This window comes from Culex quinquefasciatus, chromosome 2 (assembly GCF_015732765.1).
Source record: "Culex quinquefasciatus strain JHB chromosome 2, VPISU_Cqui_1.0_pri_paternal, whole genome shotgun sequence".
NCBI lineage: Eukaryota > Metazoa > Arthropoda > Insecta > Diptera > Culicidae > Culex > Culex quinquefasciatus.
In genome coordinates, this window is record NC_051862.1 from 57677425 (window position 1) to 57705287 (window position 27863).

Here is a 27863-nt window from a genome sequence, read left to right on the forward strand (position 1 = left end):
GAAAGAAAGAGCACGACCAAGGCGGGCTTTTAGAGAAGAACAGACTGCATGACTCAAGGCGAGAAAGAAAGAAGGTGTAAAAATAATTGAGGATTGACATAGAGATATCTACGTGCGCATGTATTGCGTGTACGTACACGAGAAGAAAGTGAGGTTAAATTTTGTCCGGCCAGCAAAATCAAATGGTGCGCTAGTGTGCGTACGCGACGTCACGTCACAAAGCTCTATTAGAACTTAGAACCGAGTTCTGCGACCACAGTTTAAATTAAATAGACTGAGATCGAGCTGCTGATCGCAGACTCGAAACAAACCTTGATTTTCTCAATTCCACAAACATCTTTTGTTGTTTTGAAAAAGTTGCTTTGACTTTTAGCGTTGATTCAACAAAAATCTTGATTTTCGAATCAACAAAACGTTTTGTATAAGCCTTATTTTTCGGCGTGTTCAATAAATCAAATTTTCAGTTTTGCTTTTGGGTGTTTTTATACCCCTGACTCAAGGCGGTTTCAAAAACACCCGAAAAGCAAAAACTAGAAATTTGGTTTATTGGACCTTTCAAAACTCCAGAATTGTAAGTGGTTGATGGATGGCCCATAGTAAGAAATTAACAATTTAAGAAGTTAGGAATCCGAGGTTGAATCACCCATTCATTTTTAAATTTATAAATATGTATTTTTAAATATTATTAATAATTTCGAGAAAAATTAGAATCCTGCGCTCCAATTAATCGCCGCAGAAAGATATCGTCGCAATGGAATAGTATAGATGATAGAGTAGAGTAGGCTTAGCAAAAATCAAACTGAAGTGGTCTGTCAATTTAAGAAAATCGTGACCTGTACAGAGCGGTAATTTTAGTAAAATTCCTAAATTCAATAATTTTTCTAAAGTATTTTTTGTAGAAATGGCGACGGTGGCCACAACTTCTTCCGGAATGGCCGGAAAGACGACGTTGGCTGGACAATCCGCGTGTGGACGAAGCAGCTGTTGAAGTGACGGAGTTGTCGGTGTGGAAATGCTACGGCTACCCCGGGACCTACTGTGGGCAGCATGCTGTCTGTACTATGCCGTTTCCAAGTCCTGTGTAGAGTCAAGTGTCGAGGATGTCGGAACCCACATCGGGTCAATGGCAGGAAGATTAGTTGGATGGCAAAATAATTTTTTTAAGAACCCAAATAACCATCCAGCACTAAAAAAAGTCATAAATCAGCAGTAGTTTGGCATTCCATTGCTAATCAGTCACAAAACAGCAGTTGCTAGTGCAAATCTGCACGTATTCAACTGCACTATGCAATGCTGACTAATTGCTGGTTTAGTGCCACCACTAGCAACACTGCCAAGCTGTATTTCACCAAACTGGCAACTCTTTTATCATTATGAGAGAAGAGTGAAAGAGAGTGTGAGAATATAAAAACAAGATGTTTGTGTCTCGCTTCCTCATGGCATAAAAATAAACAGAGCGAAAAGTGCAAGCGGACTTGCTTCATTCTCGTAAGTATAAAACTGTCTTAATTTCGATTATTTGAGCATAACAATTCAATGAATTCTTTCAGGAAATGGGTGCTAAAGATGTTCCAGCTCTTACTGCGGCCATTCCGTAGTTCACGAATTTATAGGCCAAACAGGAATGGTGCGATTTCAAGGCTGGAGATTCTGGATTTGCGAAGCCGATTTCAGGTGTGTAACGTTCGTGGAGTTCCTGGGACCCAGCACAGGATTGGGATGTAGTGACCACGGTAGTGACGATCGAATCGTATCTATTGTAGTGTAATAAATGATAGTAAAATTTACTGTTTATGTTTTTTATTTATACAAAGAAAAATGAAGTAAAATCAGAAGTGAAACTCTTCCGAAGTGGTGAATCGTCATTCATTTACAGCCAATATTGATAGCTCGATTGATCCAATGCTGCAAAAGTTTAATTGAATGCTACACCTCTAATTTAGGCGTGGTGGCACGGGCGCAGGAATCATCAATCTACGGCAGCAATTTCCAACATGTGACATCACATCTACCAACTAAAAATAGAATTTCCGACACGGTCAGCTGAGTCGATAAAGCAGAAACAAAAGCAATACCAAAATAGAATGGAGAGGAGCGTGCAGAAGGAGGAGGGAGAGCAATATTTTTGTCTCTCATTTTTTTTGACATTTTCTGCAGGGGTGGACAACAACAGTAGGGGCCAGCACTAAAACAGCCGAGTAAAGTCCAAACTCGGTCATTATTCAGCACTGAAGTAGCTGTTAGTGCTGTTTTCAAAGCTTCTCAGCTTTTACTCACAGCTTTAAATGCGCTTTCAGTGCTGGACAGTGACCATGTTTTAGTGCTGGATGGTTACTTGGGAAGTTCTTTAAAACATCTCAATTTTTCCAGGTCGCCCTCACATTCCAGAGCTGCAGAACCTAGAGATCAACAACGCAACAGCCAGCGAGGCATTCTCCATAGTCACGACCACCGTACTGGCGCCCTAATCCACCAGCGATGCAAACCCGGTAGTCGGTTCCGGCCCGGGAGGTGGCCAAAGTTTACGACAAGCTTACCCAAGTAACCATCCAGCACTAAAACATGGTCACTGTCCAGCACTGAAAGCGCATTTAAAGCTGTGAGTAAAAGCTGAGAAGCTTTGAAAACAGCACTAACAGCTACTTCAGTGCTGAACAATGACCGAGTTTGGACTTTACTCGGCTGTTTTAGTGCTGGCCCCTACTGTTGTTGTCCACCCCTGCAGAAAATGTCAAAAAAATGAGAGACAAAAATATTGCTCTCCCTCCTCCTTCTGCACGCTCCTCTCCATTCTATTTTGGTATTGCTTTTGTTTCTGCTTTATCGACTCAGCTGACCGTGTCGGAAATTCTATTTTTAGTTGGTAGATGTGATGTCACATGTTGGAAATTGCTGCCGTAGATTGATGATTCCTGCGCCCGTGCCACCACGCCTAAATTAGAGGTGTAGCATTCAATTAAACTTTTGCAGCATTGGATCAATCGAGCTATCAATATTGGCTGTAAATGAATGACGATTCACCACTTCGGAAGAGTTTCACTTCTGATTTTACTTCATTTTTCTTTGTATAAATAAAAAAACATAAACAGTAAATTTTACTATCATTTATTACACTACAATAGATACGATTCGATCGTCACTACCGTGGTCACTACATCCCAATCCTGTGCTGGGTCCCAGGAACTCCACGAACGTTACACACCTGAAATCGGCTTCGCAAATCCAGAATCTCCAGCCTTGAAATCGCACCATTCCTGTTTGGCCTATAAATTCGTGAACTACGGAATGGCCGCAGTAAGAGCTGGAACATCTTTTAGCACCCATTTCCTGAAAGAATTCATTGAATTGTTATGCTCAAATAATCGAAATTAAGACAGTTTTATACTTACGAGAATGAAGCAAGTCCGCTTGCACTTTTCGCTCTGTTTATTTTTTATGCCATGAGGAAGCGAGACACAAACATCTTGTTTTTTATATTCTCACACTCTCTCTTTCACTCTTCTCTCATAATGATAAAAGAGTTGCCAGTTTGGTGAAATACAGCTTGGCAGTGTTGCTAGTGGTGGCACTAAACCAGCAATTAGTCAGCATTGCATAGTGCAGTTGAATACGTGCAGATTTGCACTAGCAACTGCTGTTTTGTGACTGATTAGCAATGGAATGCCAAACTACTGCTGATTTATGACTTTTTTTAGTGCTGGATGGTTACTTGGGTACTTACAAAAAAAATACAAATTGGATGTAATATGAACTGTAAGAGAACAATTTTTAAACGAAATAGAAGAAAAAACTAGCTATAGTTTATTACTTAATGAACCGCGTGCGTGGATAATTTTATTATAAAGAATTCAAATGATTCATCTTGAGCTGAGTTTCGAGCATCTCGCTTATAAAATTTGTAACGGCCTTGAGAATGATTTTTTTAAAAGGTTCGGCTCGCATTTTAAATTTTCAAAATTCTCTGGCTGGCTGAAGATTACGAAGAATTCAACTACCTACAGCAAAGAACTTAACAGAAAGCTTTTAAGCAATTATCTATAGATTAATTTTGTGATTTATAGAGCTAGATTCCTGAACTGGGTCGAAGATCGCAAAAGACGGATTTTCTCCAGCAGCTATAACGTCGTGAAGGACCAGGACATCGAGCGGATCAACCGCATGTGAGCCATTTAGAGGCACCATGTCAAACCACACAAATTCGAAGAATATTAATAAAAGCAAGTAGTTTAATTTAAAATAATATTTATATTTTCCGTAAAAATCACTTGCTGCCTGCAATAAACCCACTCAAAAAGCAAAATGATACATTTGAGCTGAAAATTTTGATGTGAGCTGACAGCCACAGAACGCGAAAATCAACAAGATTGCTACGATGAATTCAAAAAACTATTGCGCTCGTATCTTTGAGACCCCTACAAGAAAATCACCAAAACTGATATTTTCTCAATACGCGCAATATACAGAATTAAAAAAAATGAAGAAATTGCAAAATCAGAAAAAAATTAAAGTGTCACCGAAAAAAAAAACCGAGAATGCAGAAAAAATATTTAAACATATCCGTTTGAATCTTCTTCACCTCTGACCATTGCTCCACCTTGGCCGGGCGGGCTCGTGTCAGAGCGAGACCGCCGCGAGCGAGACACCCTCTACGGCGGGCTCATCGTTCAAACCCGAACCTTTCGGGGTTCTTCGCAACCGGCATCGTTCGGTCGGCCGCAGTCCGTTTCCGTGTGCCGAAGCAGCAAGGTGTGCGACCTCTTCTCTCTCTCTGGAACAACGATCCAGGCCAGCTAGCCAGCCAGCAGTAGCACAGTGTGCGTGTCGTTTCTCTCGCTCTCTCTCACTTGTAAAGTTCGGCGGTGCTCCCGTGGGACGAAGAAGACAAAAAAAGGAAGAAAAGTTTGAGTGCGTGCGTGTCTGTGTGCATCGCGAGTTGGTCGAAGAGATTTCTTCTTCTGGCGTTACACTCGAGTGGATAAATTTGCTTTAGCTGTGTGTGTTTGCGTGTGTACGGGGTGCTGGAGGAAGGGAGCAAGGAGAAGGGGAAATTGCACTCACACTAGCCGGGGTGGGGGAGGGTCTCTGTTTCACGTACACGTTTAAGAAGTTTGCGTTTTGATAGCAATTTTCATCGGAAATTTTGTATTTTATGAATCATTTTGAGTGTCATTGACATTTTTACGAGTTGTAATTTCCCTTTCCTCTCCCTTTCGAGGCAAGAAAGATCGTGTTAAAAAGAGACAGACAGCGCCCCTCCTGTGCGATTTCGTGTGCAGACACACGTGCGTGAATGTGTGCGTTCGGCAAGAAAAAGCTCAACCTTTTCGTTGTCTAAAAAAAATAGCAAATTCACGAAAAAACGTTTTTTTTCTACTGAGTGAAGCCAAACTTTTCGCTGCGTTCTTAACTGGAATTCCGTTTTCTCCTTGTATTTGCAGTTTATAATATTTGATTAAGTGAAACTCAGTAACAGTTCGTGCAAAAATGGTAAGTTTGTTTTTCTTATTTTCTTAAAATGTTTAATCCTCAAAAAAAACAAAAAATCAACTGCGTGGAATAAGTCATAATTTTGGATCGCCTTTCTGCTACAATAAACACACAATCCAAGTTGGCTGCTACCTCATGGTGGGGGCGTAGGCACCAACCAACACACACACACACAATACTAAAACGCAGCAAGCCGGTCGATCTACGGCGGTGTGGATTTTCCCGAATTTCCACGCCGCGTGCGTGTGAAAATTTGTCCCATCCGTCATTCCGTCGTCTTGGCTGCGCGAGATAATTTTAACCCGTGGTGAAAAACGCTTTTCCTTCGATTTTTTCGCCGAGTGCGAAAAACCGCATGCCGGCAGCAGCGAAAATCGACAAAAAAAATGTAAGGAAAAAGAAAAACACAACGACGGGGGGAAAAAAAAGAAGAAAAATCTTAGCGGAGCATTTTTTTTGCTCTCGCGTTATGACTGTGTGCGTGTGGTTTACTCACACAGTCGCATGCTTTCGAAAGCCCACCGCAGACACACAAACACTGATAACGGGGAGTAGGCGAAAACCGCCGCCACCCTCCAGGAGGAGTGTGTGTGTGAGGGAGAGTAGAAAAAGGGGGAGGGGGAAATTTATAAGATTACTAAGGTGGAAGGGATGTTGCGATAGTGGTGACATTTTGCAATAAAACATTTTTTGAATGAATGATTTTTTAATAAAGCAAAATAATCTTGAAGGCTTTACTGAATTCTTTACAGACTTTTCAGTGCACAGTACACAATCTTCAATGCTAATCTATGAGGTCTATGAGTCACCTAAATTACAGCAATGTATCGATAGTGCACCTTGCCGATATAAGAGTAAAAGCCAGAAGATTCACGCGTAGCGTAAAATGCACTGGCGTTTTTGCTTCGACTTGACGACTTGTCGATCTTGTGAGCGAGCAAAGGACTTTGAGTTTGATGTTCAGTATAAAAACAAAAAATTAATAAGAAAAAAATAGGTAGTAATACGATATACGACGTAAAAAGCGAAAAAAATGTAGGAAAAAAAATCCAGAAAAAAAGACTTTAAAAATTAGTTTTTTTGTAGACACTGACAAATGACCAAGACATGAGTTTGATGTTCAGTATAAAACCAAAAAATTATACGAAAAAATAGGGTAGTAATTAGAAGTAAAACACAAAACAAATTTAGGAAAAAAACCAACAAAAAAGGCTTTTAAAATCAGTTTTTTTGTAAACACTGACAAATGTGTGTTGCCTCAGCTGTTTTGATCCTCTAATTTTTTTTTCAGAAAATACACAGCAAAAAAAAGTTGAAATCCACTTGCTTGTAAAAGGCCAGGGTGTAAAATAAATTTTGCATTATTTTATGAAAATGTATGTAATATTACACCCTGAAATATGTATGCCATCGGTATGGCAATATACGTTCAACCTTTCCATTTTTCATCGGTCTGATGGCCGAGCGGACAAAGGCGCCAGTCTTTACTGTTGGTGCTGGGTGTGAATCTCGTCGGTTGAAACTTTTTTTTTGTGTTGCTGTGTAGGTTTTTTTTTGTGTTTAAAGGCTGGTATACCGAATCGGAAGGAACGCAAAACTCCATATAAAAAAACGCCCAAGAAACGGTCAAGGAAAGGGTCACGAAAAGATTTTTCTTAAGCGGTACGCAGCTGAAAAGTAACAGAAACGGAAAGATTGCGTTTGAAATTTTCTTCGCGCGGTGCTTGTTTGTAATATGTTTTGATGAAAAAATCAAATAATTGTAATTTCACTTTGAATGCGAACGATAATTACAAACGTTTTAATAATTTTGTATTGAGTATAAAAATATTTGAAATTCCCGCCGAATCTTAAAAAGCAGAATATTGAAATTAAAAGGGCAGATTTAGTTTTTTTGGTCGAAATGGAGTAAAAAAAAAAAAGAAGTTGTCTTTATAGATGTCGGCCATCGTGTCACCAACTTTTTATTGCTAGTACCAAACAGCTACCTCTGGATTATGAGTTCCCTGCGCTGTCCGATTGAAATTCAAAATTAAAAAATGCAGAATTGAATAATAAATCTAATATTAAAGTTTTTATAAATTCAATAGCTCAAAAATGTTAAAATTCGATACGAATGTACAAGTCTGAATTCAAAAAGTTTGAAAATATAGAAATTCGTAAATACAAATTTCCGAAAACCTCGAAATAATAACAATCAAAAACGCTATTTCTTCCAAAATTTTAAAAAATTAAGAGTTTGGAAATTTAAAAAAATTAAGAATTTCAGAATTTAAGAATTCGTAAATACAATTTTTCGAAAACCTCGAAATTATAACAATCAAAAACTCTATTTCTTCCAAAATTTAAAAAAAAATAAGAGTATATAAATTTAAAAAATTTAAGAATTTAAGAATTTAAAAATTCAAGGAAAAATCATTTGTACCAGCCTTGTTTTATAATTTTCAAATTTACTAATTTCCTGATTTCCTAGTTTCCGAATATTCTAATTTCTTAATTTCCTAATTTACATATTTCCAAATTTCTTAACTTGCTAAACTCCTAATTTCATAATTTCCTAACTTCCTAATTTCCTGATTTCCCAATTTCCTAACTTCTTAATTTCCTAACTTCCAAACTTCTTAATTTCCTTATATCCCAATTTCCTAACTTCCACACTTCCTAATATCCTAATTTTCTAATTTAATTTCCTAACTTCCTAATTTCCTAGTTTCCTAATTTAAAAATTTCCTGATTTCCAAATTTCCTCATTTCCAAATTTCCTAACTTCCTAACATCCTAATTTTCTTTCATATAAATTTCCTAATTTCCGTATTTCCAAATTTCTTAATTTCCTTGTTTTCTTATATCATAATTTCTTAATTTTCTTATTTTCTATATTTTACTTATTTGTTAATATCATAATTTCCAAATTCCCTGGTTTCCTAATTCCCTGATTTTTTGATTTCCTTATTTCATGATTACATAATTTTTTGATTTCCTTATTTCATAATTACATAGTTTTTTTAATTTTAGTTTTTCTAGTTTCAGAATTTAAGACTTTCTAATTTTTTGTTTTTTTTTAAAAGAAATTTTCAATTATTGATTTCTTAATTTTGTTCATAATTGTTGTTAAAAGTTTTTGAATAAACATTTTGAATCTATTTAATTCCGATTTAATTTTAACTTTTGAATATTTTTAATCTTTTTATTTTTTTCTCGAAAGAACCTCAAGCGCGCACACCGTCAATCGCGCTCATACCGAACTGTCAACTTTTCTTGGGGGTCACGAAAAAACACGCAACATTTCTTGACCGCGTTCCTTCCGATCAGCATACCGTACTTAAGAGTGAAATATTGAAAATATACGTATTTTATGTGTACATATTTTTAGTCTCTACCTTCAATAAATTCCGAACATACCAAAATGATTCAAAAAATTTTAAATTTCATTTTTGTTTGAGCAAAACGATAAATATCGATAACATAATCAACATAAATATTCGGACATGCCAATATTCCGATATACATTAAATAACTTTCCTGGAATGTGTTTGAGGGATGTCTGATTACGTGGTTTCAAGCTTTTGACAGCTGTCAGTCGTTAAAAATAACCGAATTCGGATTTGCTCCATTCGATTTAGCGAATCCACTCTGAATACACTAAATTTCTATTTTGTATGATCCCGAGCGTCTGTACTCCAGGTTAGAAGCTGCTTATTATTATAACTTCAAATAGTAGCCCCAAAAACAACAGTGCTGGCAAAATGATCAACCGGCGAGACAGGTAATTGGTGTTAGTTAAATGTACCCGCCGTAAGACCCAAGTGCAGAGAGCTCCAGATGGTAGCGGAAACAACCACCGAGGACGGAGTCGGTCCATCAAGGTTTTGAAACTTGGAACGTGGAACTGCAAGTCTCTCAAAAACGCGATCTCCATGTCGGAGCGATACAAGAGGTGTTCAAAATACGATACCAAGATTGTCATCGGTAATATAAACGTTCAAGTTATTTGATGCTCAGATCGTAGCAGTAAACGAACGAAAATATCCTACGACTCATCATCGATTACGCCTCACCAAATGACACGAAGTCACAAATTGACCATGTTTCTCATCGACTGATTGCTCAGCATTGCCAAAATTGCGGAAATGGTTCCTAGCCTAGAACAGCAACTTGCCACCAAGATGCGTCAGACCAAGACCATCGAGCTTGAACAATCAATACTGTTTTGAAGCAAATGAACCAGATCGATTATCCTGGAGTTATCAACATTCAGGCAAGATAAGATAATCCCGAATCCAGTTCGCTTCAAAGTCATTCCTAATAAGGGACGTCAAGTGCAGAACAATGACATTGAAGAATGCACCAACGCGCACTTCCAGTACGCCACAGGTCTCGGATTTCTCTCCCCATGTATTGCCTTCAACCAACGTACCAAGAAAACGATAGCATTCATCAATGCACAAAAAAAACCCCCGCTCCTCTGGAATACTCAAGTACACACCACACCAGCAGGAACGCATCACTACCACCAGCAAGTGCAACAGAGTGACACTCTCGAATCGCTGCTGTGGTCTCCCGAAGGTTCCGAACCTCGGGAAAGCAGTCACCCCCGCGACGATCCGGCCATTGCTACGTTTTCCCTACCCTCTAAGGTTTTCCACGAGGCGACTGCCACCACCACCCACTTGCGTGTCTCTCGTCAACCAACGCGTGTTGCAACCTGGAGCTGGATTCTGTACAATTTGGCGAAGAAGGTGCCGGCACGCCCTGTAATTATCATTTTTGCTGCGTTGGCAACGGTACGGCTGCTGGAAAATCGCCTATTTTGGAAGGCCCCCAAAAAGCGCCGCGCTGCTGCTGACACACGGGTTGTTGTGTCCTGCGAAAGCTGCTGCGGAACCTACAGAGATACAGCCGTAACAGCAGCAGCAGCAGCAGTGTAAGGAATTACCATATATGGTCAACGTAGAAAAAGAGATACGTTTTCGTGAATTGAATTACTCATACACCGTCGTCGCTGTACCGACTCACACAGTGAGGTTCGTCTCGCTGTGTGCGTGAGTTGTACGTGTGGTCGTAGCCGGATCCGGCGCGCCATGTATTGGTGCAGGCCGGCTTTCGAATCCGCGAGTAGTATTGGTGTCCGCCAAAAACGCCGGCTCCAACAACATTGAAGCCCGAAAGGGGGAAGTGAAATTACCGAAAATGGAAGGAAACGTCGTCGTCCAATGGCGCTGATTTCCAGGCCTTCGACAAAGAAATCGGCGCTTATCACATGACTTGGCATGATTGGAGAGCTGACGCGAGCATGAGTAATCCGGGGGGCCTTGCAGCAATCGATAAGCTCCGCGAGGTTGATAAAAAAAAGAAGGTTCGAATCCGGCCTTAAGAAACTTCGACAGAGTAGTGGTGTGAGTAGCGGCAACAACACACAGGCGGAGAGTACAGTTATAGTATTGCATCTGGCAAGAGTACTTGCAGTACTGGGTTCCAATACCATAACCGGTGAAGACGAAGTGGTGGCGGATGAGCGGGACGGTGTGTTGCACATTGACAAACCTCCATGCAATTGAAAGCAAGACTTTGGCGTTGAGACGAAGCCGGAGGCAGTTGGGCTGTTGATGGAAAGCAGATGCCATTTAGGAGGTCGGACTGGAGCTGAATGACTTTTGAGGGAAATCTTCGAGATAGTTGTCTTGAAGTTATTATCTTTGGCTTTGGGTTTGGAACTTTCACTTGAATCTCGTTGAGGTAGAATACGATGGGCACAACAAGCAGAAGCAGTAGTTAGAAAGGCAGGCTTCCGAAAAAACGAAACTATTGGCACTACGCCCCCCGGGGCATGGCCTTCCTCTAACGTGGGATTTCTGCTCCAGCGCCTCTGACGAGACAGGAGAAACCGGGACCGACGTTTTACTTCACCATCCGATAGAAGCTCAGTGGATAAGGCGGGAATCGAACCCGCGTCTCATAGCATCATCGGGATCGGCAGCCGAAGCCGCTACCCCTGCGCCACGAGACCCCTCTGCCGGCAGGCTTCCAGATAATCTGAAATTAATTGGCAGAAAATCGTACAGTGCAAATACGGTGGAATTAATTGATCGACAGAACATTTTAAATCAGAAAACCATATGGCTATGTATTTTTATATAGGCAGAAAAGCTTATTGTTGAAAACTATAAGCTACAAAAATAGGTCTTGCAACATGAAATTGTAGATTTTCTATTAAAATACGAATGATTTTGCCCGTGAGTCCGTGATTTTATTTTGTTTTCGGCCAAATAATTTTTCAGCCGAATTTATGTTCTACCTTTAGCTTTTCTGCCTCTTTAGGCGTTCAGTTTTATACTGACATTTTCTAACATTTTATGTTGGATCGAACGTATTTTCTATCGTAATGTTTATCTGACACAATTTACTCGCCATTCTGCCTTCGAATTTTCTGCCTACTGTTCCCTGTTGTCTTTCAGTTAACTGCCGTTTGAACTTTCTGTCTTTTGGAGTTCTGCCATTTGCCGATGTACTGCCAATTGATATTTTTTCTGTTATTTTTTTTTTGTTCGGCTGAATGTAGTTTTACATTCTGCCTTTAGATTTTCTGCCCATTGCTCCCTTCTCTTTCAGTTAGGCCGTTTTTCTAAGCTTGTGTCATAAACTAGATTATGGCCTTAACGGCCTATTTAAATTCTCTGCCACTATATTTTCGGCTGAACCTGTTTTCTGCCTTAGAAATTTGTATGCCGTCGTCTAATCATTCTTCTTTTGAATTGTCTGCCTTTTGGATTTCTGCTGTGCAGTTTACTGCCATTTGATATTTTCTCCCATTTTTGTTCGGCCAAACTTAAATTCTGCTATTTGATTGTTCTGCCGCGGTTTACTATTCAGCCTTTTTTGCCTTTCAGTTTACTGCTGATTGATTTTTTTTTCTGCCATATGTTTTTAGATTGAATCTATTTTCTGCCTTCAGATTATTCTGCCGCAGTTGGACGGGATGTTGGAAGTAATCGCCCCAACATTCTTCAGAATGCTTCCGAAAAGATGGCTGCGCTAGGATTAGATAAGATTAAGATTATTCTTCAACCTGCCTTTGAGTTTACTGCCTGCCTACTTTTTTTTGCCTTTTTTTTTGGTTCGAATGTATATTCTGCCTTAAGATTCTTCGGCAGTTTTATCATAATCAATTTCTGTCATTCAGTTTTTCAAGGTTTTTTTTTCTACTTTCACATTTTCTGCTTTTTAACCATGCTGCCTTCGAGTTTTCTGCCCATTGCCCATTGTTTTTTGCCTTTTGGAATTTTACCCTTCAGTTTACAGCCGTTTGATATTTTGTACAACATTTTTGGTTCGTTCGAATTTCTGCTTTCGATTTGTCCACCGTTTCAATGTTCTGTCCGTTAATTTGCGGCCTTCAGTTGTTCGGCCAAATGTCAAGTGTGATTTCTGCCTTTGGATGTTTCTTCCGCTTAATCATTTTGCTCCTTAATTTTTGCTAATTTGCCTATTAGTACATTCTGCCGACTGACTTTTACTGCATTTTGGAGTTCTGTATAACTCTTTCTGCTATTTACTGCCGAACTTCGGAAAAATGCACAAAACAGTCAACCAATTAAAGGCTGTTTGTTATTGTTTACATTGTGTGCTCTATTTGTTATCATTTGAGGTCAAACATTAAAATACCTTTCTTTTGAAACGTCAAAGAGTGACAAGTAACGTTAAAATGTCATTTGTTGTTCGGACGAATGTGTTTTCAGCCAAATTTGCTTAGGGGAAGGTGGGGCAAGACGACCATATGGGGCAAGAGGAACAATGGCTCGTACGGCCGTAATTTTTACAATTTTGATTATTTCCAGTATGAGGAATTGTTGCTAGCAATGCAATTAGCTGATTCTACTACCACATAACCGCCAAAACGACGTAAACGCCTCGGGGCATAAGATTTAATGAAATTTTTTTACAAAACCTTTATTTCTTATAATATTTGGAAAGTACAAAATAAGGCTTAGGGTCGTTTTAAGGCTCATTTTACCAAAATGCTATTTTTCCTAGATCAGTAGTGTCCCTACCAATGACATGCACCTATTACAAAGTATGATTTAACTTTTGGTTATTTTTGTTGAGAGCTTTTAAAAAATCTTTTTCAGGTGGGGCAAGTGTACCATATGGATTTTTAGTATGGAAAAAAATATGAATTGCTGCAACAACATATTTGATTGGGGAATAAATACATGAAAGTACTTAAAAACTGATAAATAATTGTTAAAAAAATGTCCATACAAAATATAGTGATATTATGAAAATTGACTTTTTATCATCTAAGTAATATTATTTTTCGTAAAAACGATGAATTTTTCAGTAAAATATATGATTCTATCTAAAAATGGAACACACCTTTCAAATACATTCTAATCTGATGTGTTCAAGTGGGTAACAGTTCAATTGTTAGCAAATTAACATGTTTTTTCATGCATTGTTCCTCTTGCCCCAACGGGTTGTTCGTCTTGCCCCACTAGTTGAGTAGAAGATACGGAAAATCAAAAATTTTAAAATCAATTTTTTACATTAAAAAACAGGATTTTTTAAAAACTTGTTCTAACAAAGTCTTAGTCAAGACCTAGAATAAGATGATTATAATAAAATCCAACAGATTTTTTAACTTTTTAATGGGTTACAACGAGCATTTCCTTAGCTTGTTACACTTGCCCCACTTTCCCCTATTTGTCTATTGATAACTGCTACCAATTGACCTTGTCTGCTTTATGTTATTCTATCAAATAACTTTTCTGCCATTTAAAATTCTGCCTCAGTCTGGCAGAAACTGTACCAATTCATATATTCTGCTAGTTTTTGTTCTGCCGAATTTATTTTCTGCTTTTCGGCTGTTATATTCTTTGCTTGACTTATTCTGCCATATAAATGTCTGCCAATTGAAACTCTGCCTTTCATTTTTCTGCCGATTGATTCTGCCATTTCTTGTTCGGCCGTTAGGCATTCTCCTCTTTCGAAGTATAACTCATCGAGGCAAATAGAAGCTACATGAAACATTCATGACGATGAGGTCGAGCAACTTTTCCGACAACTTCCAATATTCCGTGCCGCGGCAGTCGTTACGACGAACCTCCAGGAACGAAAACAAATAGTTATTACCCAAGCGATATTAACAGGTTTCTTCTTTCTCTCGATATCGACGATTGTATTACCTCCAACTACAACACATTCGTGAATTGTTTCGTGGCACGAACAGTCGCGACGACAGGTCGCGCCATAAATTGCGGATTTACCTTCTATGACGATTCCATCGTCATGGGGAGTAGGGAAAGGTGGAGGGATAAATATAGAACACGTGCTTATAGTACACGATGGCGGCGGTGCCCAGAAATAGACGGAGAATAGAGTATGTATTGCGTTTTCCTCCACAAAATGGAAGATAATGAATGGTAGTCGGTTTGCGATGACGGCACCATTTTATGGCCCCGGGGAGCAGCTGTCACGATTATTGCAGTGAAATGTAAACACCGATTGGACACAACGTACACACAATGACGCGTGACGTCATCGATCCGTAATAACACTTTGGAATGGCATCAGAACCGCAAAATTGCAAAGTCATCAACGACGATCTCATTACACATTCGATTAATTTAAGAAGCAATGTCGTTCACCTTGGTAACGCGTCCTACGCGGCGAAGCGTGTGGAGAACTTCACCGCAGCAGCGTCCATTGTGCGAAATTTACGGTCAGCCTAAACCGGCGTGAAATGTGTCTCTACCGCAAGAGCTTAGTATTTAGGTCGAAAAAATACCCAAGTCAAGTTAATTGGAAACGACACGTTAATGGTTATTTTCTGGTGACGGTTTTGGGTCACCAAAAATACCATTTATTATCGACGCGACAGGAGACGGATTCGAACCACATGGGAAAAGAATAGTTTGCCAGCGTAAAGTGCGTCAACTGCAAGGGCAACCAGACAGCAAACTTTTGCGTTCGCACTGATAGGAAGCTCAGTAATTCCGATGACTAACGCGCTTCCAAGAACAAAATCGTACCAATTTTCCAGTTTATATCGCTGCGTGTGCCACTTCTCGCCACGGTCATTGGCACATCTCGCCGGCCAGACATCCTACGACGGAGCGTAATGACACTTTTGTCGTCGTCGCCATCACGTCGTCGGCAAGGTCATTTTGCGCATGGTTCGATTCGATTTCTCTCTCTCTGGTGTGTAGTCCTCAAAAGAGGGTGCGGTTGTTCATCCCTCCATCCTTGGGCGGATTTCGGGGATGTGCTCTAGACCGACAAAAAACAACATGACGAGGAGGGGGGAGTTCAATGAACCCCTCCGGAGTTCTCTTCTAGGAATGCGGCACTATGTCTTCGGTGTTCAAAAGAACGTCGATTTTGGCATTCCTGCCATGTCGTACATGACTTCCTCGGAGCGAGAAAAATGAAATGAAGTAACGGAAGCCCGGTAGACCGGAAGACCTGTTCAAGCGCGCTATCGCGGGCATCGTCGGTCTATGAAGAAGTGGCTGCTCCGTGACGGGAAGTGATCCAAGAAACCGCGCGCCACCGCGATGATTCATGGCTCAGAGAGAGAAGGGAGTCGTTGGTTGGTTGTACTAGTGGGCAAGTACGTGTATACGAGCTGCACGTACGGATTGCAATGATGGGTGGTTGTGCTACACGGTTGACCGTGCAACACCAACACAGAACACAGGTCTTCGTCGGTAGTGGTGACCGCCGTTTGCGGCGTTTTGGCTAGAATCGCACTCATTCATGGATGTGTGTTGGCGATGGTGGACTCTGCGATATTGAGATTAAAAACAATCGCCAACAAACAAAACCTAACTCGACATATGGTCGGCACGCACCGGTTACGGTCCAAGACCGATGTAGGTGTAGCTTTGGACCTCTCTCGATTCGGCTTATGGCCAAATTGGCGTTGAACCTTCACCAGTTAAGACAAAAGGCTCCACCAACACAGAAATGCTGGGATACCTACTTGTCACGGTCTTGAGGACATCGATCAACACGACCTTGTGTTACTCACCGCCAGTGATTAAAACTCGAGTGCTCTTTCTATTGATAGCCGTGACTTGGATGTTTTTCGAAAAAACAAAAACCGGCTGCATTACTCATCGCATGACTGCGGTTTACCCAAAATTGTCCGCGACTTTGTCACGCGCCCTCATTCTAGAGACCGGTGGTGACTAAGTTTGGAAATGTTCCCGCGAGCTGAGGCAGAACCTGTTTGTCGACGAAGTCGACGTCGCGACGTTTAAGGTATTGACCTTCTCCTACTCACAACTCTCGCGCGTTCGGGATTGAGACATCCGCCAGGTTGTCTGAGGGCGCCAAACCTCAACGCGTCATTTTAATTGATTCGTTCAGCAAGCACGAACTCTCGATCCTAACGTGACAGCCGAGTCGATTTATGACCCGACCCAACTGTCGATCTCGAAAACGGCGAAAGGCCCAAAGAATGAGGAAAAGTCCGCTTGCCGGCCGGTATTTTCTCACAAAAAGGCGTACAACAAAAGCGACACTGTGTGTTGAGATGAAAAACACAGAACTTAACCTTCTGTTGGGGGATCTATTTTCGGCCTAACGCGATGATGGCGATCTGACGAGTCCGAACTCCCTGTGTAGAGTTTGGTTCGCTTAGAAATTGGTACGTTTGGCATTTTTGTAAATATTTTATGAAAAAAAAAAACTCGAACTATGCCGAAGCTGTTGAATGTGAATAAACAAGATCATATTGAGAACCACGTAGTTTATGGATAAACCACCAGAAAAGTTGAGAAAATTTTCTACTAAGCCTACTCAAAAATGAGTAAAGGAAACAGATTTTTAGTTTTGATTTTTTTTTATTTGAATGAAATTTGTTCCTACATAAGTCAAATGTTTTTCCACACATGCCTCCATACAATTTTGTGGGTTGGTCATACAAAATGGGCATCTAAATATTCGTAAATCTGTATCTTGAGAATACATTTTCTAATCGATGGGTGTCTTCGGCAAAGTTGTTGGTCATGATTAGGACTTTTTAAATAAAAATAAGTGCACGGAAAATTTCTCGATGTTTTTTTACGAAGGCCCTTGCAAATATTTTTTGAAGTTTATATCCCTCGACTCTGGTCAAAGTCGCTGTACAACGGAATTTTACAAAAAATCAAAATATTTTTGATCGATCCCAGACATGCTAAATATGATTTTAAAAACAGGAAAATGCATTTAAAATTGTTTTCAGCCAATTAGACATCTATTTTCATTAAAATGTTCAAGTCTTTTGAAAAAAAAGTGTTTTTCCCTTCTGATTTTTCGGACCGATTTTGAAGGGAGGGGCGACATAAACTTTGAAAAATAGTTGCAACGGCCTAAACTAAATCCCATAAAAAAAGAAAATTTATTAGGAAAAGCAAACCTGCAAAAAAATATGTTTTTTTTTTTTAAATATTTTTCACCTTGTTCAAATAAGGCCTTTTAAAAATTAAATGTTGTGAAAAAATGTTTTTTTTTCTCAGTGTCATTTAATATTTTTTTTACTCTTTTTAATAAAAAAAACTTATTTGTGACATTTTCAAATGTTGGGCTAGATTTTTCAATTTCAAAAATAGTTTCATAGTAAAGATCGGAAAAAAAGTTTCATCTAGATTTTATAAAATAGCTTTCGCATGGTTTATGGATGGCCTCTTAAGGAAATATTAGACTACGGCAAACAAACTCGCAATTTTTCGTGTATGCTGCCTGACGTTTCTGCAAACAAACAAAGCAGTCAATCTGTCAAAAAGTACAAGTTTATTTGCCGAAGTATAATACCTACTTCAGAAACTAATGTAAAGGAGTTTTTAGACTATGACAAACAAACAAACATACTCGCAAACAAACTTTTTGTCAGTTTCCCTGCCTTGTTTATTTGTAGAAACGTCAGCCAGCATAAATTTCTATAGTTTTTTTTAAGGTATATAAGCCTATAAGCTATTGTGTTTCATATTATGTTCATATTGCCCCTAATCGCATAAATGTCCCATATGCATTTTCATCGTTTTTGAGTTATTAATGCAGTTCCAGGGAAAAATCCAGTTTTTTCGTAAAAACCTAACACGTAGCCTTATGTGTGGGACAAACTTCAAATGCGTTTTTCTCAGCTTGCTGTTTGTGCATATAGGACATTTATGCGAACATCGGCAGTATAGGACCCATTAAAAAAAATTTAGATTTGGCTATGTTAGCAAGTTTGGCAAATTATCAAACACGTTTATTTGTTTGTTTGCCATAGTCTAATAGCTCCTTAAATTAGAAAGATGTAAAACAGGATGGTAGAATATTACATCTTTGAATGGAAATGTGGAATAACACAAAAAAAAAAAATAATTTTCAATTTTCACATTCTTTCTGTCAAATAAAATGTACTGGTTCCCAGAGGTTCTGTTTTTTTTAATGTGTAGAATATATTTTTATATTTTTAAAAAATAAATTTAAAAAGATTCTATAAAAACTATATTAAACGAAACTTCAACTAGGCACTTTATAATTATTTATAATTACCTAAACTTTCTGTGTTGTGTTTACTGCAGAGAGGATTCTGTGAACGGATAATATTTCACAAAATTAACAGGGGAGGAAGGATGCGTGGACATACCGTATTAAACGCTCCAGTTTGTGTAGATTGAGCTTAGTGCAATATAAATTTTATTTTACATCTAAAGGGTATCCGGCTGACCAGGTGCAGCAGTGCAGTTGCAGTTTGCACCAATTCCATCGCTTCTGGGCAAACCCGTTCTACCAGAACTAATCTTAATCTTAAAGTCACACACATTTCCCATTCAGTAGCCATGCGGCTAATTGAGCGTAACGCACTTTCAATGGGGTCTGCAAGAGAGGTTGGTGCTTAACCAACCGTTTCGTCGAAAATGACGATAATGATTGGATTCCACTTGATGTGTGCTTCGGCTGTGGCTTCTTCTCCCACAATGCACCGGCATTTCAAGTTTGAGGTTAAAACTGACGGGAACACGTGTTCCTTTCTGCGGAATGGTTCATCGGCCCCGAGTACTTTGAGTACTGCCAGAATTAACTGACATGTGGGCTGATCGGTTACATCGCGAGACCTCCGCGACGCGTAGTCAACGTATACTTTGTAGTACTTTTTAACTCTGTGTTTACGCTCACTTTTTTTTGAGACCTGATCCAGTCTCTAGCAATTCGCCCACTTGTGTCAGTCAAGTGAAAAGTCTGCTCGCGCCGGAAAACCTGTTCTAAAATGGTCGATAATCCGCGCCGCGAGTTCCAACGACACGGCTTTGTGGAACCGCACTCGGAAAACATGCTGTAAAAAGAGATATTTTTAGCGCTGCCCAACCAGAGTAATAGTACGCCTGCGAGCGAGCGGCGGGGATTGTGTGTGTGTGTTGAAGCGAAACCGCGCTCCTAAATAAAAGTCCAAATTACCGTACCGGTGAGCAAATCTGTAACCGCGTTACTAACCTCTTATTCTCTCTCTATGTTCCTTCCAGGCCTCCGGAGTGACCGTGTCCGACGTGTGCAAAACCACATACGAGGAGATCAAAAAAGACAAAAAGCATCGCTACGTCATATTCTACATCCGCGACGAGAAGCAGATCGACGTGGAGGTGATCGGCGACCGCAACGCCGAGTACGACTCCTTCCTCGAGGACATCCAGAAGGGTGGACCGGGCGAGTGCCGGTAAGTACCTCCTCCTACTAGTCACATGAAGTGCAAGTGGTGGGTTCTGACGGTGGGCTCCGTTTACCTTTTTAGATATGGACTGTTCGACTTTGAGTACATGCACCAGTGCCAAGGCACCTCGGAGAGTTCCAAGAAGCAGAAGCTGTTCCTGATGTCCTGGTGTCCAGATACCGCCAAGGTAAGTGGTTGGCTGTATAAAAATGACTAAAGTAACAGCGATTGCTGGTGGTGGGTACACTTACAAGCAAAGGCACTCGTGGTTTTACTGGGAAGCATCATTTTCTGGCGAATGATTTTCTGGCATATAAAAAATCGGTTTTAGAGCTTTTTGGCATTTGATTTTCTGGCAAACAACGTTCTAGACAAACACCGTTCTAGCAGGATTCTGGTAGCTCTGCTAGTAAAAGGCTAGTACGCTGATCGGAAGGAAAGGTGTCAAGAAATGGCTTTACGAACAGCAGAACAAAGGAGAGGGAGCGATTTCTTGGGGCTTTTCTTCACCCTCTCTGGCTTGCTCTAGCTGCCGCTGCTGCCCATTTGATTTTTTTCTTGACCGGTTCCTTCCGAAGAGCGTATACCGCTAAAGGCAGTAGATACGTCTACTAGGTTCGAGGGTTAGACAACGAATGAACTAATTTATTTGTGGCACCCAAGTCGTAACCTCCTACATCTGATTACAATTCTACGGTTGCTTCTTCACCGATTAACATTTTCAGGGTTGTTACGGACGGCGCGGATCTGGCGCGGATTTGCTGGCTAATTTTGCTCAGGCACGGATTTCGCGCGGATGGCAATTTTGAAAATGTTTGTTTATATTTTCTAAGTACGAAACGTCGAAAAATTATTTTTTATATGTTTCTTGTCATTTGTTAACATCTCCGGCTCTGAATATATAATTTCTTTTGAGTTTTGAGTACCGTAAACTGGGGTCAATCGGGACACATGGGGCGAATTGGGACAGCAGTTTTAACCATGTTGGAGCAAAATATTTTGATTTTTCTGGTTGGTTTCGGTTAGAACAGACTCAGGCCAACAAAATGTGTACATCCATTTCCAAATTTAATAGCTTTAAGTGCTCTAAAAACTGCTGTCCCTATTCAGACCGTAGTCCTGATTCACCCCAGAATACGGTAATGATTTGTAACCTTATTTATTTTTAATTTTATGCTGGATTTATTCAATTTTTAATTTTGTAAATCAAATATTACAAACTTTTCCCTAAGATATAGACATTAGAATGTGTAACAAAAACTATTATTGGGGCTTGTTCTGGTGGGCGCCAAATCTGAGCTTGATTGGACGTAACAGAAGCTGGCCTCCACTTTCGAATTTTGGAATGGAATTTAATCGGTAGAAATATTTTTTTCTAAATTTAAACATTCTTGGCGAAAATAAAAAGATCAGAACATTCCAAATTCAAAGCTTCAGAAAAGAATTCTAGCGTGACAAAATTGATAGCGGCCACACGTTAAAATTTAGAGCTTTGGTGTCTTCGGGACAAATGATCAGGGTCAATAGGGGCATCTTTTGGTATGGTGGTCATTAGGGTGGTTCAGAATTTTTATTTTGGCGGGATGACGAGATAGCGCTTTGGTGTCTTGAGAAAAGTTGTAGGGAACACCATTCTGAGCAACTTTGCAGAAGGGCACAAAGCTCTATCTTAAAACGGGAAGTTTCTAGAGCCATTTTTGTAATTTAGGTTGAGATGTTCATGAAAAAATGAGTTTTTTGAATTTATCAACTCAGGCTTATGTCGTAGCGAATTGGTGACTTCTAGACATTTGTAGAGCTTATCAAAACATACATTTATCTTTCAAGAGAGCGAAAATCGGACCTTTTAAACGATAGTTATAGCCAAAATACGACGAAAAAGACGCCATTTTGAAATGTGAATAAGTCAAAAAGGTGGTTGAGTTTGACCTTGCTCTTAGAAGCATCTGAAAGTACACATTCTAAGGGAGCGTTCTTTTATTACGTAACGCAGTAGGGGGGGAGGGGGGTCGGAGGCCGTGTTACGCTCCATACAAAATTTTTAAAATTTGTATGGAAATTTTGTTACGAGGGGAGGGGGAGGGGGTCTAAAAGTCCGATTTTTCGCGTTACGTAATAAAAGAACGCTCCCTAAAGTACATTTGCTGAAAATATCTCGGAGGTCTTTTTTGTTTAACTCATTTAATCTCAATTTGAAAATGAGTATTTTAAAATCGTTTTTTGCCCATAACTTTTGATACAATTGACCAAAATTCGATTTCCATGAACTAAAATGTTCATTTTGACAAGCTCTACAATTGTCTAGAAGGGCCCAAAAATATACAAAATGATCTAGTGGTTGTAAAAGAAGAAACAAGTTTTTACTGAAATATTTCAGGAATCAACAAAATAATTAAATTTATTCCCGAAATATTTCAGTAAAAACTTTTTTCTTCTTTTACAACCACTAGATCATTTTGTACATTTTTGGGCCCTTCTAGACAATTGTAGAGCTTGCCAAAATGAACATTTTAGTTCATGGAAATCGAGTTTTGGTCAATTCTATCAAAAGTTATGGGCAAAAAACGATTTAAAAATGCTCATTTTCAAATTGAGATTAAATGAGTTAAATAAAAAAGACCTCCGAGATATTTTCAGCAAATCGTCGCCATCGTGCTAACTTGTCGTACGTGCATTTTGGGCCAAATTGTGTTAAGAACGCCATTTTGTGCAGCTCACAATGCCTCACCTTTTGACCGTCACAGATCCCCAAAATTCGATTTCAATCCTGAGATATTCAACAAAAACCAAAAAACTCCGTGCATTTTTGTCACTTTACATATGAAAGTAGTTTCAATCTTGTCGTGCTATCTTGTCACTCCATAAAAATTGATGTAAGTGCGACAAAAGGCCAAAGGGATTTCAGGCCAGGAAAGTCAGGATGCGTTTGTCGCACGTACAAGCTAGACTACCGTAAACATTTGTAATTATAACTCGGGACTCCAGCAACCAACTTTAACCAAACTTTGGGACAATGCACGGAATGGTGAGCCAAACAAAACGTGTTTGTTATTGTTTACAATGCGTGCTCTCGTTTTTGAATATTCAAGGTCAAACATTAAAACGCGTTTTTCTCGGAACGTCAAAATGGCGGGTGCGACAAGATAGCACGACGACGTCGAAATGTACTCTAGAATGTGTACTTTCAGATGCTTCTAATAGCGAGGTCAAACTCCACCACCTTTTTGAGTTATTCACATTTCAAAATGGCGTCTTTTTCGTCGTATTTTGGCTATAACTAACGTTTAAAAGGTCCGATTTTCGCTCTCTTGAAAGATAAATGTATGTTTTGATAAGTTCTACAAATGTCTAGAAGACACAAATTCGCTACGACATAAGCCTGAGTTGATAAATTCAAAAAACTCATTTTTTCAGGAACATCTCAACCTAAATTACAAAAATGGCTCTAGAAACTTCCCGTTTTAAGATAGAGCTTTGTGCCCTTCTGCAAAGTTGCTCAGAATGGTGTTCCCTACAACTTTTCTCAAGACACCAAAGCGCTATCTCGTCATCCCGCCGAAATAAAAATTCTGAACCACCCTAAAATTTGGCCCACCCTAATGTCAACCGTACTAAAAGATGCCCCTATTGACCCTGATAATTTGTCCCCAAGACACCAAAGCTCTACATTTTAACGTGTGGCCGCTATCAATTTTGTCACGCTAGATTTCGGTTTCGGACCACTGTGCAATGTGAGTATCGCGGCCCATACATACAATTTGACAATCTTACCATCAGGCTGGAAAATATATTGCTTATTGCGAGATAAAATCACGTTTCTCCTTCGCTGTGACTGATTGGAGATTATAGCCGCCTTACTACCGCAGTGTAACAATCAACAAATTGAACTGAAATTCTAAGTTGATTTGGCTGTCAACTTGATTTGTTTCGAATATTTCCAAAAAGTCAGCTGAAAACTCAAGGCAACCTTTGACAACAGCCAAAAATTTGTTCTGCGGTTGTCATGCGGCTGTCATGCGATCATTATCTTGCGGTCGTATCACCGCGCGTGAACTCTAATTATTGACGCCCGCGATAATACTACGATGCTCAGATTTTGCCACCATGGTTGGTTATGCAATGTTGAGCTTCCAATTTCTATGATTGTTTTTCACGGAAAATTCTTCCCAATACCGAGAAAAGCAGGGTTGCTTTATAGGCAATCAAACGTCAAAACTACCCCTCACTAGAGGGCGTTGAAACTTGGGGTGATGTTTTCATTATAACCTACAGCGAGTAAATTGGTTTGAAATTTGAAATTGTTTTATTTCATCATAAAATCGACATTAATAGCAAATTATACCATTTTCAGGTAAGAAATAAATAGCTTAATTGATATAAACGAAAATATTTTTGTGATGGCCGATTTAACCTGTTCATTATCTGATTCAAAATAAGGGAATGTTTTAATCAACCAAAACCTAACTAATCAATTGAGAATGTAGATTATTCAAGTGGACAAATATTTTTTAAAGTCACATCTACCATAAAAGCAAATCTCTGCTTCAAAAATGATAATTGGAATGATTTTCAAATAAAGCAATCTAACCTCATTCTCGCGTTTTCAATCTGGATCTCAGAATTTTCAATGACAATGGCAAAAAAATCAAAAAGTCAGTCGATAGAACTTTTTATTTCTTACCTCCTGTTAACTTTATTTTATTCCAAAAGATCAATTTTCTTTTAAAAAGCCTTAAAATAGTTTTCACTCCCCTTTGCACTTATCGCGCAAAAACGTAAACGTAACCTTGCACCAAAGTTCTCCTACTCGAATGTAGGTGGCGAATCGAATTTTTAGCTTTGGTTTTGGGGGCCTATACCCTCTCACCCTACACGGCAAGCCAAGCGTTCCCCAAACACAGATTTCAGTTCCAAGTAGGTACCTGTATCGTTTCTGGATGCAGAAGAGTATAAATATCTGGTTAGAAGAATGGTTGAATGGGAGGTTGTTCGTTGTGCACATATCAGGAGTTTTTTTTTGAAAAGGACCAATAAACCAAATTTTCAGTTTTTGCTTTTTGGGTGTGATAACCTGAAGCGTGACCTCTATTGTAGGTTCAATTTAGGCGCTTGTCAAACCTTTATCTCATCTTAACTATTTCCCTTTTCTTCTTTTAGGTCAAGAAGAAGATGTTGTACTCCAGCTCGTTCGATGCCCTGAAGAAGTCGCTCGTCGGCGTCCAGAAGTACATTCAGGCTACCGATCTCTCTGAAGCATCACGGGAAGCTGTCGAAGAGAAGCTGCGCGCCACTGATCGTCAATAAGATTATCCTTACTTAAGATTACGCACACTTGAAAACAACAACAACAGCAACAAGCCCAACACAACATACAGACACACACACACACTTACATATACACACTTTACTACTACAACACATACATAACAGTAAACTGCAGGAAGTGTAAACGTGCATTCAGAGAGTAAAGATTACATTTGATAAAAACAAAAAACACACACACACAATAACAACGTAAGTGAGAGAGAAGAACGAGCAAGAAAGAAAAAAAACGCAACCATTAGAAAGCAAAAGAATAATACTGGAAACCCTTTAAGATGAAATAAAAACACTAAGGATACAATGAAAACCTAAAAAAAAACAACACAAAAACTGTAATGGATTTAGTGCGAGAGAACGAGATTGAAGCGAGTGTCTGCCAATCAGGAACAACAAACCCCTACACCATCCCTTCCCTTTATTTTTTTCGTAATTTCTCCGTTGTCTTGGGCGAGTCAAACAAGTAATCGAAACAGCAAACAAACGCAATTTTGTGTGCGCAACAGCAACTCAGTCAGCCAGCCAGAAGCGAGCGCACTGCCGACAAGGTTAGAGCGGGGACAAAAGTGGGAACGGGCGGGGGTCGCGACCTTGGGCGGGAAAGCGCGTCACGTCTTCGGGAGCATTTATCTTGTCCACTCGAAGCGGTCCACCTTTCCCCCACCTTGCTCAACCTGCCACGTTCTTCGTGTATTTCCCCTAGCCGTCGTCGGCAGTGTGTCGTATGTGTGCGCGGTCATCATCAGGAAGAGAAAAGATTGAAATACTGAAATTTAAAAACAAACGAACAATCGTATTACAGTTATGATTAATTTAAATTAAAACAATAAAATACTAATAAAGAATGTTGCTTGTTCGATGCATTTGGCGTAGTGTGATATCACCGTAAACCACAATCTTTCGGTAAACGAGTTTCAGAGTGTTGCACTTCTCAATGACGGACTTCAAACTTAATTTCTAAGTCACTTATTTCATATTTTATAAAAAAAATATATCCTGCATCAGAAGTCTTCGATAGCTACACACATAATTTTAGGAGTTTTTTTTAAAGGCCCAATAAACCAAATTTTCAGTTTTTGCTTTATGGGTATTTTTTAATACCCCTAACTCAAGGCAGTTTTAAAAACACCCAAAAAGCAAAAACTGGAAACTTGGTTTATTGGACCTTTTCATAAAAAAGCTCCAGATTTGTTTGTTGCAAAAGTCCGGATACCCTATTTTTTTTCTTTTCTTTTTTTTAATTTTTTTAAATCTTGGAGTAACTCGTGATTGTGGATCGGTTGGAGTTGACCACTCCGAGTGGTTGAAGAAGAACAGGTGTTGTCTCGGGTGTTGTCAAGTTGATGGTTGAAATCCAGAGAGAGATTGGTATTATTGGTGGTATTGGCACTTAAGCCACCACATCTTTATCTTATTTTTGGAGCAACACGAGAAAAGGGTGGATAACCATTTTGACAGCTCGAACTATTTTGCAAATTCCAAGCCAACAGGTAACTTTTTCACAAAACTCGAAATGTTAAACAATTATTAGGCCACCACATTTGAATGATCTTTATTTTATTGAGCATGAGCATGAGCATGAGAGACCACCCATGGTTGTCCTTCTCCGTTGCTGAACAGAACCGTAATATCCTTTCAGCACTACTGATCATAGGCTTCGACTATCAAGTGGTATTTCCCTTATCAACAGCATGTATGAATGCGCTGAAAAGATAAAACACCTTGACTTCCAAAACAAGATCAGTTGCGAATAGGTAACAGTCATTGGCCACCAACGGCGCCCGCCATGTCAGTTTGTAGATCTCGATTTTAAGGGACGGGAATGTTAGTTAGCGCAGGTTGCTACTAGGGCAGCTGATTTACTCTGTGCTTACACCCCACAAGCGCCAGGAACCTGAAAATTGGTTAGTAGGATAGGGTGTTTGGTCAGGATTCATCATAGAAGATGATGATGCGACCCAAAATCATAGTGTTTTTGAAAGGTATTATATTTTATTCTCAAGGCAAACAATCGGTTGCTGCGGATGAGACATTTCCCGTTTAACTGTTGTTAAATTTTTAATGAAATGGTTTAATCTTAGACAGCCGGCTGTGGAAAGATAAAACCAAATAATATTTATTTATAAAATGAGGTGTTAAAAACAATGCTGCAATGATAGCGTAGTCTGATTTTTAATTATATAATCATTTAGTTCATGAATTTGTTACGGAATAGACGCGACGAACTCAATCATCAAATGCCTTCCGATCTTCTTTCTGTTAGCTAGATAAGGTATTGATTTTCGTTGCCTCTCGAGCTACGATGCTATGGAGAGGGCTTAACACACAAACAACCGACGTCGAGCCCTCCGAGCTACGGAGCTATGGGAAGGTCTTT

General features: G+C 39.5%; 1 protein-coding gene and 1 long non-coding RNA gene across 2 annotated transcripts; one reads left to right on the top strand and one right to left on the bottom strand.

Moving 5' to 3' along the window:
- Positions 1-3089: 3089 nt before the first annotated feature.
- LOC119767855 lies at positions 3090-3685 on the bottom strand. Its single transcript, XR_005277748.1, has 2 exons — positions 3390-3685; positions 3090-3327 (listed from the first exon to the last, which is right to left on the bottom strand). It is a non-coding gene; the product is annotated as an uncharacterized LOC119767855 (long non-coding RNA).
- A 1005-nt stretch (positions 3686-4690) lies between these two features.
- LOC6038131 (cofilin/actin-depolymerizing factor homolog) lies at positions 4691-26331 on the top strand. Its single transcript, XM_001847877.2, has 5 exons — positions 4691-4814; positions 5439-5487; positions 19983-20173; positions 20249-20354; positions 25325-26331. Exons 2-5 carry the CDS (start codon positions 5485-5487, stop codon positions 25469-25471), a joined length of 447 nt encoding a protein of 148 aa, XP_001847929.1. The 5' UTR covers positions 4691-4814; positions 5439-5484; the 3' UTR covers positions 25472-26331.
- Positions 26332-27863: the final 1532 nt, after the last annotated feature.